The sequence below is a fragment of the Nicotiana tabacum genome, chromosome 9 (assembly GCF_000715075.1).
Source record: "Nicotiana tabacum cultivar K326 chromosome 9, ASM71507v2, whole genome shotgun sequence".
In the NCBI taxonomy this organism is placed as follows: domain Eukaryota; kingdom Viridiplantae; phylum Streptophyta; class Magnoliopsida; order Solanales; family Solanaceae; genus Nicotiana; species Nicotiana tabacum.
Window position 1 is genome coordinate 86089660 of NC_134088.1, and position 9673 is coordinate 86099332.

At 34.4% G+C, this 9673-nt stretch overlaps 1 protein-coding gene across 1 annotated transcript; it reads left to right on the forward strand.

The window, feature by feature from the left end:
* The first annotated feature begins 988 nt into the window (after positions 1–988).
* Positions 989–9018, forward strand: LOC107780807 (cullin-3A). Its single transcript, XM_075221806.1, has 2 exons — positions 989–1775; positions 6685–9018. Exon 2 carries the CDS (start codon positions 6698–6700, stop codon positions 8723–8725), a length of 2028 nt encoding a protein of 675 aa, XP_075077907.1. The 5' UTR covers positions 989–1775; positions 6685–6697; the 3' UTR covers positions 8726–9018.
* Positions 9019–9673: the final 655 nt, after the last annotated feature.

The window sequence follows — 9673 nt, forward strand, 5'->3', positions numbered from 1 at the left end:
CGAAAAGTAATTTTCTAAAGCAATTTTTTTTTTGTAAAAACTAGAAAAACTCAATTTTTTTTACTAAAAACTGAAAAAACAATTTTTTTTTCCAGTTATTACAAAAAAACTACCTTAAAAAAAATTGAAAAATATTTTCTAAAATAATATTTTTGTAAAAACTGAAAATAAAAACTGAAAAGTAATTTTCTAAAGCAATTAAAAACTAAAAAAAATTGAATTTTTATAACTAAAAACTGAAAATAAAAAGAAAATATTTGTTTTTTCATTTTTTACAAGAAAATTACTTTTCAGTTTTTTTTTAGTTTTTACAAAAAAAATTGCTTTAGAAATTATTTTTCAGTTTTTTTTAAAGCAATATTTTTCTAAAAACTGAATTTTTTTTTTCGATTTTTTCAATTTTTAGTAAAAAAACATTCAGTTTTTTCCTGTTTTTACAAAAATATTTCTTTAGAAAATTGCTTTTCAGTTTTTTTTTTGTTTTTACAAAAACATTGTTTTAGAAAATATTTTTCACTTTTTTTAAAGCAGTTTTTTTGTAAAAACTGGAAAACGAAAATATTTTTTTTTTCAGTTTTTAGTAAAAAAAATTTCAGTTTTTTCTAATTTTTACAAAAAAAATTGCTTTAGAAAATTATTTTTCAGGTATGGGTAATGAGTCTTTTTAATTAATTAGGAGATATTTAGAATTGGCTAATAATACGATGACACGTGTCCCTCCGTTTAAATGAGGGGTATATTTGAACCCAAAGTATGACTGCAGGGGTATATATAACCCAATAGTATAACGAGAGATATTTTTAGATATTTTCAAAAGTATAAGGGTATATTTGGTCCTTTGGCGTATTTAAAATTATTGAGAGTCATTTTTGACATTTCAAAAGTTCTAATGACAATTACTTTATTTTTACTGTTCAAGATTTTAAAGTTCATGAAGGGAGCAATGATTTTGCTATAAATACAGTCCCTGTTTTAATTTTCTTTTTCAGTGCATAATAGGAGTATATAATTTGAGACGAATATATTATCTGAAGATACCTCTTCTTCTATTTCAAGTTTTCCTCCAAAAATCTTTAACCCAATTGGGTGAGATTTCTTTTACGTATCACTAAATCTTCCTCTTTATTCTTCTTTCAAAACCCTACTCCTCCATTTTCCTGCTTCCCCTTCTTTTAAAAAATCATCAATAAAACATTAGCTCTGAATCTAACAGTCTGTTTTCTTGATTTTTTCCACTTTTACATTGATTTGTTCATTTAAATGTCTCTAACTTTATTGATCTTTCCTTAGAAGTGATTTCTCAATCCTAGGGTTGTATAAAAATCTCAACTTCTTGGTTGAAATAATCAGTTCTAAATCCAGCTATTTTCTTGATTTTCCAACTTCATAGTTTAAATTATATTCATTTAAAGTCTCAATCTTTATTGATCTTTATTTTAAAAAGCCCTTTTCTTCTTCTTGATAGTACTATTGTTCAGGAAGAAGGAAATTTTTACCTCATTTTTAATTCAGATTATTTTCTGGGGGTTAGGTTTAGTTATATGATTTTCTTGGAGTTAGATACACATTGATATATAGGATGAGTAGTAATCAGAAGAAGAGGAATTTTCAGATAGACAAGTTGAACATTTGAGGCAGAAATCCTTGCAGACGTTCAAGCACAAAGTAGTGGTTGATCCCAAGTATGCAGACAAGACTTGGAAAATACTGGAGCATGCCATTCATGAGATTTACAATCACAATGCTAGTGGACTCAGCTTTGAAGAACTTTACAGGTCCAAATCATTTCTTTTTTTATATATATTTTAACTTTTTTTATATATATTTCGTTTCTTTTTTGATATTATTGTATCAAAAAACAAGGTCAGCGACGATTCATACAACTGACCCTGCCTTATTTCTTACTGAGGTGTAGTCATGTTTATCTTACAATGAATAGATGATCACAAGCTCTGATAAAATTAGGCGGTTGCTTAATTTGACTGCTAGAACATAAATATTACTTTTAACTTTGATAAATCCTCTAATTTTGGATAAGTTGGGGATGCCCACAAAGGCAAGCACTATATCGGGACCTCAGGTTAATGTCATTCCTATTGGAATAAATTAGTCGTGAATAGAGTGGAATGGTTAGAGAGAATTAAAAAGCCAACTCCAACTAGTTTGGCGTTGATGCGTAGTTGACTGATCGGGTTGAATTATTATGCACGGGTTAGTTAAACCAAGAAGGACTAGTACCTAGTCTGTGTATTCAGTTTCCTTCCCTTGTTAGCTGCTTAAGTTTCTTTAAGACCAAGAATGTGGAGATAATATATTATTTGGTACTACTTATCTTTTATCTCTCCCTTTTTCTTTTCTCTTCCTTCTTTCTTCCTTCCTTGCTTTCCTCTTCTTCTTCTTGCCCTTCCTGAGCCGAGGGTCTATTAGAAACAACCTCTCTACCTGCATTAGGTAGGGGTAAGGTCTGCGTACAGACTACCCTCCCCAGACCCCACCTGTTGGGATCATACTGGGTTTGTTGTTGTTGTTGTTGTTGTTGTTGTTGTAATGTGGAGATAATATATAGATTCATTTAATCTAGCTTGTTGCAGACATAGGGCAATAAGCTATATTAAATGCTTACTCTATGTCTGCAACATGCTACTTTTTTGGGTAGTGACGAAACTATGAACAGGGAAATGCTTGCTTGTCTTCTTGATTGGTATCTAGATATTTTTTGCCTATTTCTAATTTTGTTTGAGCTCTTTGCTTGTCCCTAACAGAAAGGTTATTTGATATCTTGTCTATATTTAAGATAACGTGGATCTCATGAAATCTAGGATTTGTTAACCTTTCTATCTACTCTTCACGCTGTCATCATCACGGTATGTTACCAAATCTTGATTAAGTGATAAGTAGTGCATTACACTGCATATGTGTCTAATAGCTGCTCTTGCATACAATTCCAATACACGACAGTGTATGTGCACGTGTCATGTCGTAAAGTATGCCACCTTTGAAATGTTGTCGGGGCGTAGGTAGTTACTATGCTCATAGTACTTGAGAGTCTTAGGAATTAACATTAGTAAACAGAATGTTTTCCTCTTTACCATTCTTGTAGCATGTCTAAAGGTTCAGTAATTTGTGTTATTTCATAGCACTCATCTTTCTTTTATTTAATCACATGGACCATTTGAAAGAGGTGTTTTTTAGCAGATATAGAATATCATTTACTAGTTAGTTGGATGTTCGAATTCTGGATTAATTTGGGTTGATATGTCATTATTCAAGAGTTTTTTTTAGGAATGGCTACAGATCTCACAACACAATTTGATGACACATCTTTTGTTCTTAGTATTTTGCCAAATGTAGATCTTCATTACGCCACTAAGATCTGCAGGTCATGTTGGAGATGTATCCAAAGAATTTCTATCTGTGATAACCGTAATTTAAAGAGTTTGTATGCAATAAATTCTGTCTTTAATACCTAAATATGTTAAGATTTAATATTTATAAAGATGGATATACACTACTTTACCTTATCAAAATAAAAAAAGGATGGATATATACTAACATTGTTTAATCCCATTAAGTGATTCTAAAACTGTACCCAATCTTTGATATTCGACCAAATTAAATTTTCTCAGTTGTCTTTTTCATTCAAAAGATAATTTGAGCATATAGAAGCTTAAGTAATTGAATCTTTTGAGTTGTGTCAGATCTAACATGTGAAAATTGATTAGAAGGATATTTGGCAACTTACGTAATAAGCTTGTATAATTCAATGTTTTCTTTTCGTCCAAGATGCACATCTTGTCAAACGACCTACTTCCCATACTGATTTTGATAATAAAAAAGAGTTGTTGAAAGCTTTCTAACTCTAATCGTGTCCAAGTTGTTCCAACACTACTTTGCTAGTAAATTATTTGCCTTTTAAAGTAATTTAAATGATGCGAACTGAGGGGTTATTGCTTTCCGGGTGAAGGCATGCGCTTTAGAGAAGTGTGTGCTTCAAACGATGACATGCAAAGCACTCTCAATAAGAAGTGCTTGGTTCTTTAAACCTCAGCTCTGAGGAGTTGAATTAATATTGGCCTTGTTGTATATTGAATGCTGAAATTAGTTACTCCCTCTGGTTTCATTTTATATATGTCTTACTTTAACTTGGCACGAAAATATAAGAATTTAAAGAAAAACTTTTAAATCTTGTGGTTATAAACTAAAGTTTGTATAATATACCAAACACATCCCTTTTTTTTTGCTTTGATGGGATAGCAACTCCTTCTATAGTTCTTAAGGCTAGATGTCTTCTATGGTTGTATAGTTGGCACAATTTAGCTCCTAATGATTGTCCTGTTAAATTTTTTGATTTTGTCAGCTCTCTTGCTTAACTCTTTTTTGTTCATAGCTGTCTGTCCTTTATGTACTCTCTTTTGTACTTCTTGCATCTTGTGGATGCCATCTATAAAATTCCCCTTCATCGAAAATATACCAAAAATTCATTTGAATCTTATGGTTCTAAACATGCCATGTCATTCATATAATGGAGTATCACTAAAAGTAAAATGAGAATGTTGGAATTAAAAACTTACTAAATATATAAAGATGACATTTGTTTTGAAACAAACTAAAAAGGAAAGTAAGACACGTAGATTGAAATGCAGGGAGTATTTTAATTGCAAGTTTATTATAGTACTGAATTCATATATGTTTGGTATTCCTTTAGTTCTTTGTAAATTGCACGCTTCACTTCAAAGAAGTTACTTCACGCTTTTAACTTCTAGCCTGATGGACCTTGTCATTTTTTGTGCTTTTTGCTTAAAAACACTGTACTAAATCTCACCGTTAACCCTAATCCTGGCAAATACTGCACCTAGGTAAGTAGCTTATATGGATCTTTTGCTTTACATGTGAGGTACCTAGATTTAAAAATTCAAAAGCTAATAGAAGTTTGATTACTGCTCAGCTATAGCAGGTAAGTGCTTTAGAATATATTGTATTTTGAGGGGAAAGTTATGATCCTACAACTTGTTTGCTAGCCAATGATCACAAGATAAAATATGATTTCATTGTTTAATTCCATTTCTATGATTAGCTAAATGATTAGTACCCTTGTTTCAATAGTCGCGATTTCAGGATCCAATCTATTTTGCGGAAACAGCAAGTTTTCAATCCATTAAAGGATGGAATTAGGAATAGACTATGAGATGACCTTTCTATCTCTGTCTTTTCATGAACTCTTTGCTCCGAATCCCTACCAAATAACCATTGACAAATCCCCCTTCAATTCCCTATATCTAATCCCCTCTCCACATTGTACGCAGCCTATTCCTCTTCTAAAAGGGTTTGCAATTTTTGCATTCAGCCATTTATACTATTTTCATTCATTCGAATTCCATTAAGTTGGCGTACCAAACAAGATTAAAAATGGTTTGGTGCATCAAAATTTATTTAAGTTTATAGTAGTCCCTAGAATGAGACCAATTGGGCGTGGAGTTTAGGATACTAAAGAATCATGATCTTAAGCTCACAATCCATCTGCTACTTATGAAAAAAGGGGATAACTTCACAATCCATATACAATATCGGAGTGGTAAAGGAGTTGTGCGCAAGCTTGGCTCGGACACCACGATTATCAAAAAAAATATTGGAGTGTAAAGGTTATTCAATGTGTATTACTAGAAGAGGTAGTAAGGAAATTTCTTACGGGGTTAGTGGTCGCTTAGACATATATATTATTTGCAAATACTGAAATTTTATTTGCAAATCAATGTTTGTTTTACAATTTTGTTCATTATTTCAGCTCCAACTTGAAATAGAGAAGTTGAAGTTGAAAAACTCGTTTGAGAAGTATTTCAAGTGAAACAATGGTTTTAACCTACGAAACTTCTACATTTTCCCACGTGAAACTCATGTCCGAACACAACAACTTCCAAATACTCTTTTTTCAACTTCAACTTCAACTTCAAATGGTCATTTTTTTCAACTTCAACAAAATATTGTCCAAACACCTTATATAAAAAAAATCGTCCAAACAGGTTATCAATTAATCGCAGCATCTATTTTGCGGACGACTTGGCCTCTAGGCCCGGTGAGATATTTCTCATGTGTGAATTGGTGTTTTTAGACTCTTTCTCAAAAGGCTTTTATAAAAAAAGCTACACGACTTTAGATTTCAAAATCTGGTAGGAGCAATGCCTAGAGTAGAAGTAAATTGTCAGAAGACATGCATTCTGAGTGGGCCCAAGTTCAGTGATTCACCGCTCCATTGTCTTTCTTTGTTCTGTAATTTGGATAGATATTTAAACTGGAGGTTATGGAGTTTGTTACTTTAGGGTAAAGAAAGAGGAAGACTGTTGCTTCTGTTCATGGAGAAATCATGAGGCAAGCAGATGCGTGTGCAAACTTCTTACTGTTCACCTCATTCTTCCTTCTGGACTGAAGTTCTGAGATGTCGTAGGGTGATATAGAATTTCCTAATCCCAATTTTTAACACTTAGCATATCCTGTCATTGTCTCTCTGTTTAGTCTATGTGTTTGTTGTTATTGATATGTAATGAACCTTTACAATCTTAATGATCTCTTGCTTTGCTGCATCCTGCTCGTTTTCTTCATTTTCGTTTCCGATACTGTTTAGTTCCTCTCTTTGTTTTTGTATGCTTGAATATACTATTCTTGATGTTGGGATATCTTCTGTCAATGCAGAAATGCTTATAATATGGTATTACACAAATTTGGTGAGAAGCTATATTCTGGACTTGTATCTACTATTACCTTCCACCTACAAGAGATCTCTAAATGCATAGAATCAGCCCAAGGTGATTTATTCTTGGAAGAGCTGAATAGGCAATGGGCAGATCATAATAAGGCATTGCAAATGATACGGGATATTCTGATGTACATGGACAGGACCTTCGTTCCAAGTACCCATAAGATCCCTGTTCATGAGCTTGGGCTGAATCTTTGGCGGGATAACATAATACATGCGAATAAGATTCAGATGAGACTTCTGAGTACGCTTCTTGGACTGATACTCAAAGAACGGGATGGGGAAGTAATTAACCGGGGACTGATGAGAAATATAATTAAGATGCTAATGGATTTAGGACCATCCGTGTACCAGGAAGACTTTGAAAAACCTTTTCTTGAAGTATCAGCTGATTTTTACAGGGCCGAGTCTCAGAGGTTCATTGAATGTTGCGACTGTGGAGACTACCTCAAGAAAGCTGAGAAACGTTTAAACGAAGAAATAGAGAGGGTGTCACACTACTTGGATCCAAAGACTGAAGCTAAGCTCACTAATGTTGTGGAGAAAGAGATGATTGAAAACCATATGCCTAGGCTTGTCCATATGGAAAATTCAGGTATGGTGAATATGCTTCTTGATGATAAATATGAAGATTTGAGAAGAATGTACAACTTATTCCGTAGAGTTCCTAATGGTCTTGCAACAATAAGAGATGTAATGACTTCTCACATCAGAGAGATTGGTAAACAGCTTGTTACCGATCCTGAGAAGCTGAAAGATCCTGTTGAATTTGTCCAGTGTCTCTTGAATGAGAAGGATAAATATGATAATGTAATAATCTTGGCATTCAACAACGACAAGACTTTCCAAAATGCCTTAAACTCATCTTTTGAATTCTTCATTAACCTCAATCCCCGTTCTCCCGAGTTTATATCATTGTTTGTGGATGAAAAATTGCGAAAAGGCCTTAAAGGAGTCAGTGAGGAAGATGTGGAAGTTATTCTCGACAAGGTGATGATGCTCTTCCGTTACTTGCAAGAAAAAGATGTGTTTGAGAAGTATTATAAACAGCACTTGGCAAAGCGACTGCTTTCAGGAAAAACAGTTTCCGATGATGCTGAGAGAAGTCTGATTGTTAAGCTGAAGACAGAATGTGGTTATCAGTTCACTTCCAAATTAGAGGGCATGTTTACCGACATGAAAACTTCTCAGGACACAATGCAAGGATTCCATGTAGCATATGGTGCTGAATTGGGTGATGGCCCCTCATTGGTTGTCCAGGTTCTCACGACGGGATCTTGGCCTACTCAACCTAGTATCACATGCAATTTGCCAGCTGAATTGTCAGCCCTGTGTGAGAAATTTCGGTCGTATTACCTTGGGACCCACACTGGTCGAAGATTATCCTGGCAAACAAACATGGGCACAGCTGATCTGAAAGCGACATTTGGGAAGGGCCAGAAGCATGAGCTCAATGTCTCTACTTACCAAATGTGTGTCCTCATGCTTTTCAATAATGCTGATCGGCTAATGTACAAGGAGATTGAACAGGCCACTGAGATCCCTTCGTCTGATTTGAAAAGGTGCTTGCAGTCCCTAGCATGTGTTAAGGGAAAGAACGTCCTCCGGAAAGAACCCATGAGTAAGGATATCGGGGAGGACGACGCCTTTCTTGTCAATGACAAATTTACGAGCAAATTTTACAAGGTCAAGATAGGAACTGTAGTTGCACAGAAGGAATCCGAGCCTGAAAAGCAGGAGACACGTCAAAGGGTGGAAGAGGATAGAAAGCCCCAGATTGAAGCTGCTATTGTGAGGATCATGAAATCCAGGAAGGTATTAGATCACAACAACATCATCACTGAAGTTACAAAGCAATTGCAATCACGTTTCCTGGCAAATCCAGGAGAAATCAAGAAACGCATTGAGTCACTTATCGAGAGAGATTTCTTGGAAAGGGATAATACAGATAGACGATTGTATCGCTACCTTGCATAAGAAATGGCTCACGGGTACTTGTTGTTTGTGAACTTGAGCAAGTCATAATTGGTGACTTTCTTAAGCTTCTTCGGTAGAATTGATATGATTTATTGGAATTTTTCTCTACCCTCTTAGTTTCTATAGCAGTAATTGAGTTTCAATGAATGCAGTTGTTTCTGCTGGCTACATCCATATGCATTTGCTATGAGAGAAAGATACAAGTATCGTAACACTCGCTAAAAAACTTCATGTTATGAGCTAACCTGCCATGGTTAGTCTCGATTGAGTTGTTAGTGCAGGCCTTTGTTAAACTTTATGTTTTCCTTTGGTATAAGCTAGCACTACTCTTTTGTTATTGGTTATCTGGTTTCGCGTAGAGAAAATATGTGAATGGTCGACAGTGGCGGACCCACGTGGTGGCTAGCGGGTTCAACTGAACCCCCTAACACCAAAAAATAATACTGTGTATATGTATAAATTATGATTAAAGCTGTGTAAATTTTGTATAAATATTTTATTTGAACCCACTTGACAACTACTATTTTACGACTAAAGTTATGTACTTCTAAGATTAAACCCGCTTGCACAAAATTCTGGGTCCGCCACTGATTGTCGGCCAAGACATGGTAGATGCTTTGGCAAAGACTTCAGAACCAAGTGCTGCCGATTCAACTCCATTTATTTCATCCTACCAAAATGAGATAGAAAGCGTTAATCTGCTTTCGTACAGGATAAAAAGAACATTGGTATTTGAGGAATACGAACAGCACGCATGTTTGGACCCATAGCCTTCCCCATTGATCACTGATGCTATGAAATTTTGTTTCTGCCAAAACAGTGTTCGATATTACAATAAGAAGAACATGGAAACATAGGCATATACGAAACACAAAGCGCCATATATAGAAGGGACAAAAGAAAGATGATGCTGTTTCTTCAACAAATATTTACTCACATTTCCTTTCA

Coding starts and splice junctions, on each gene's coding strand:
- LOC107780807 (XM_075221806.1), top strand. CDS start 6,698: ATGGTATTACACAAATTTGGTGAGAAGCTATATTCTGGACTTGTATCT.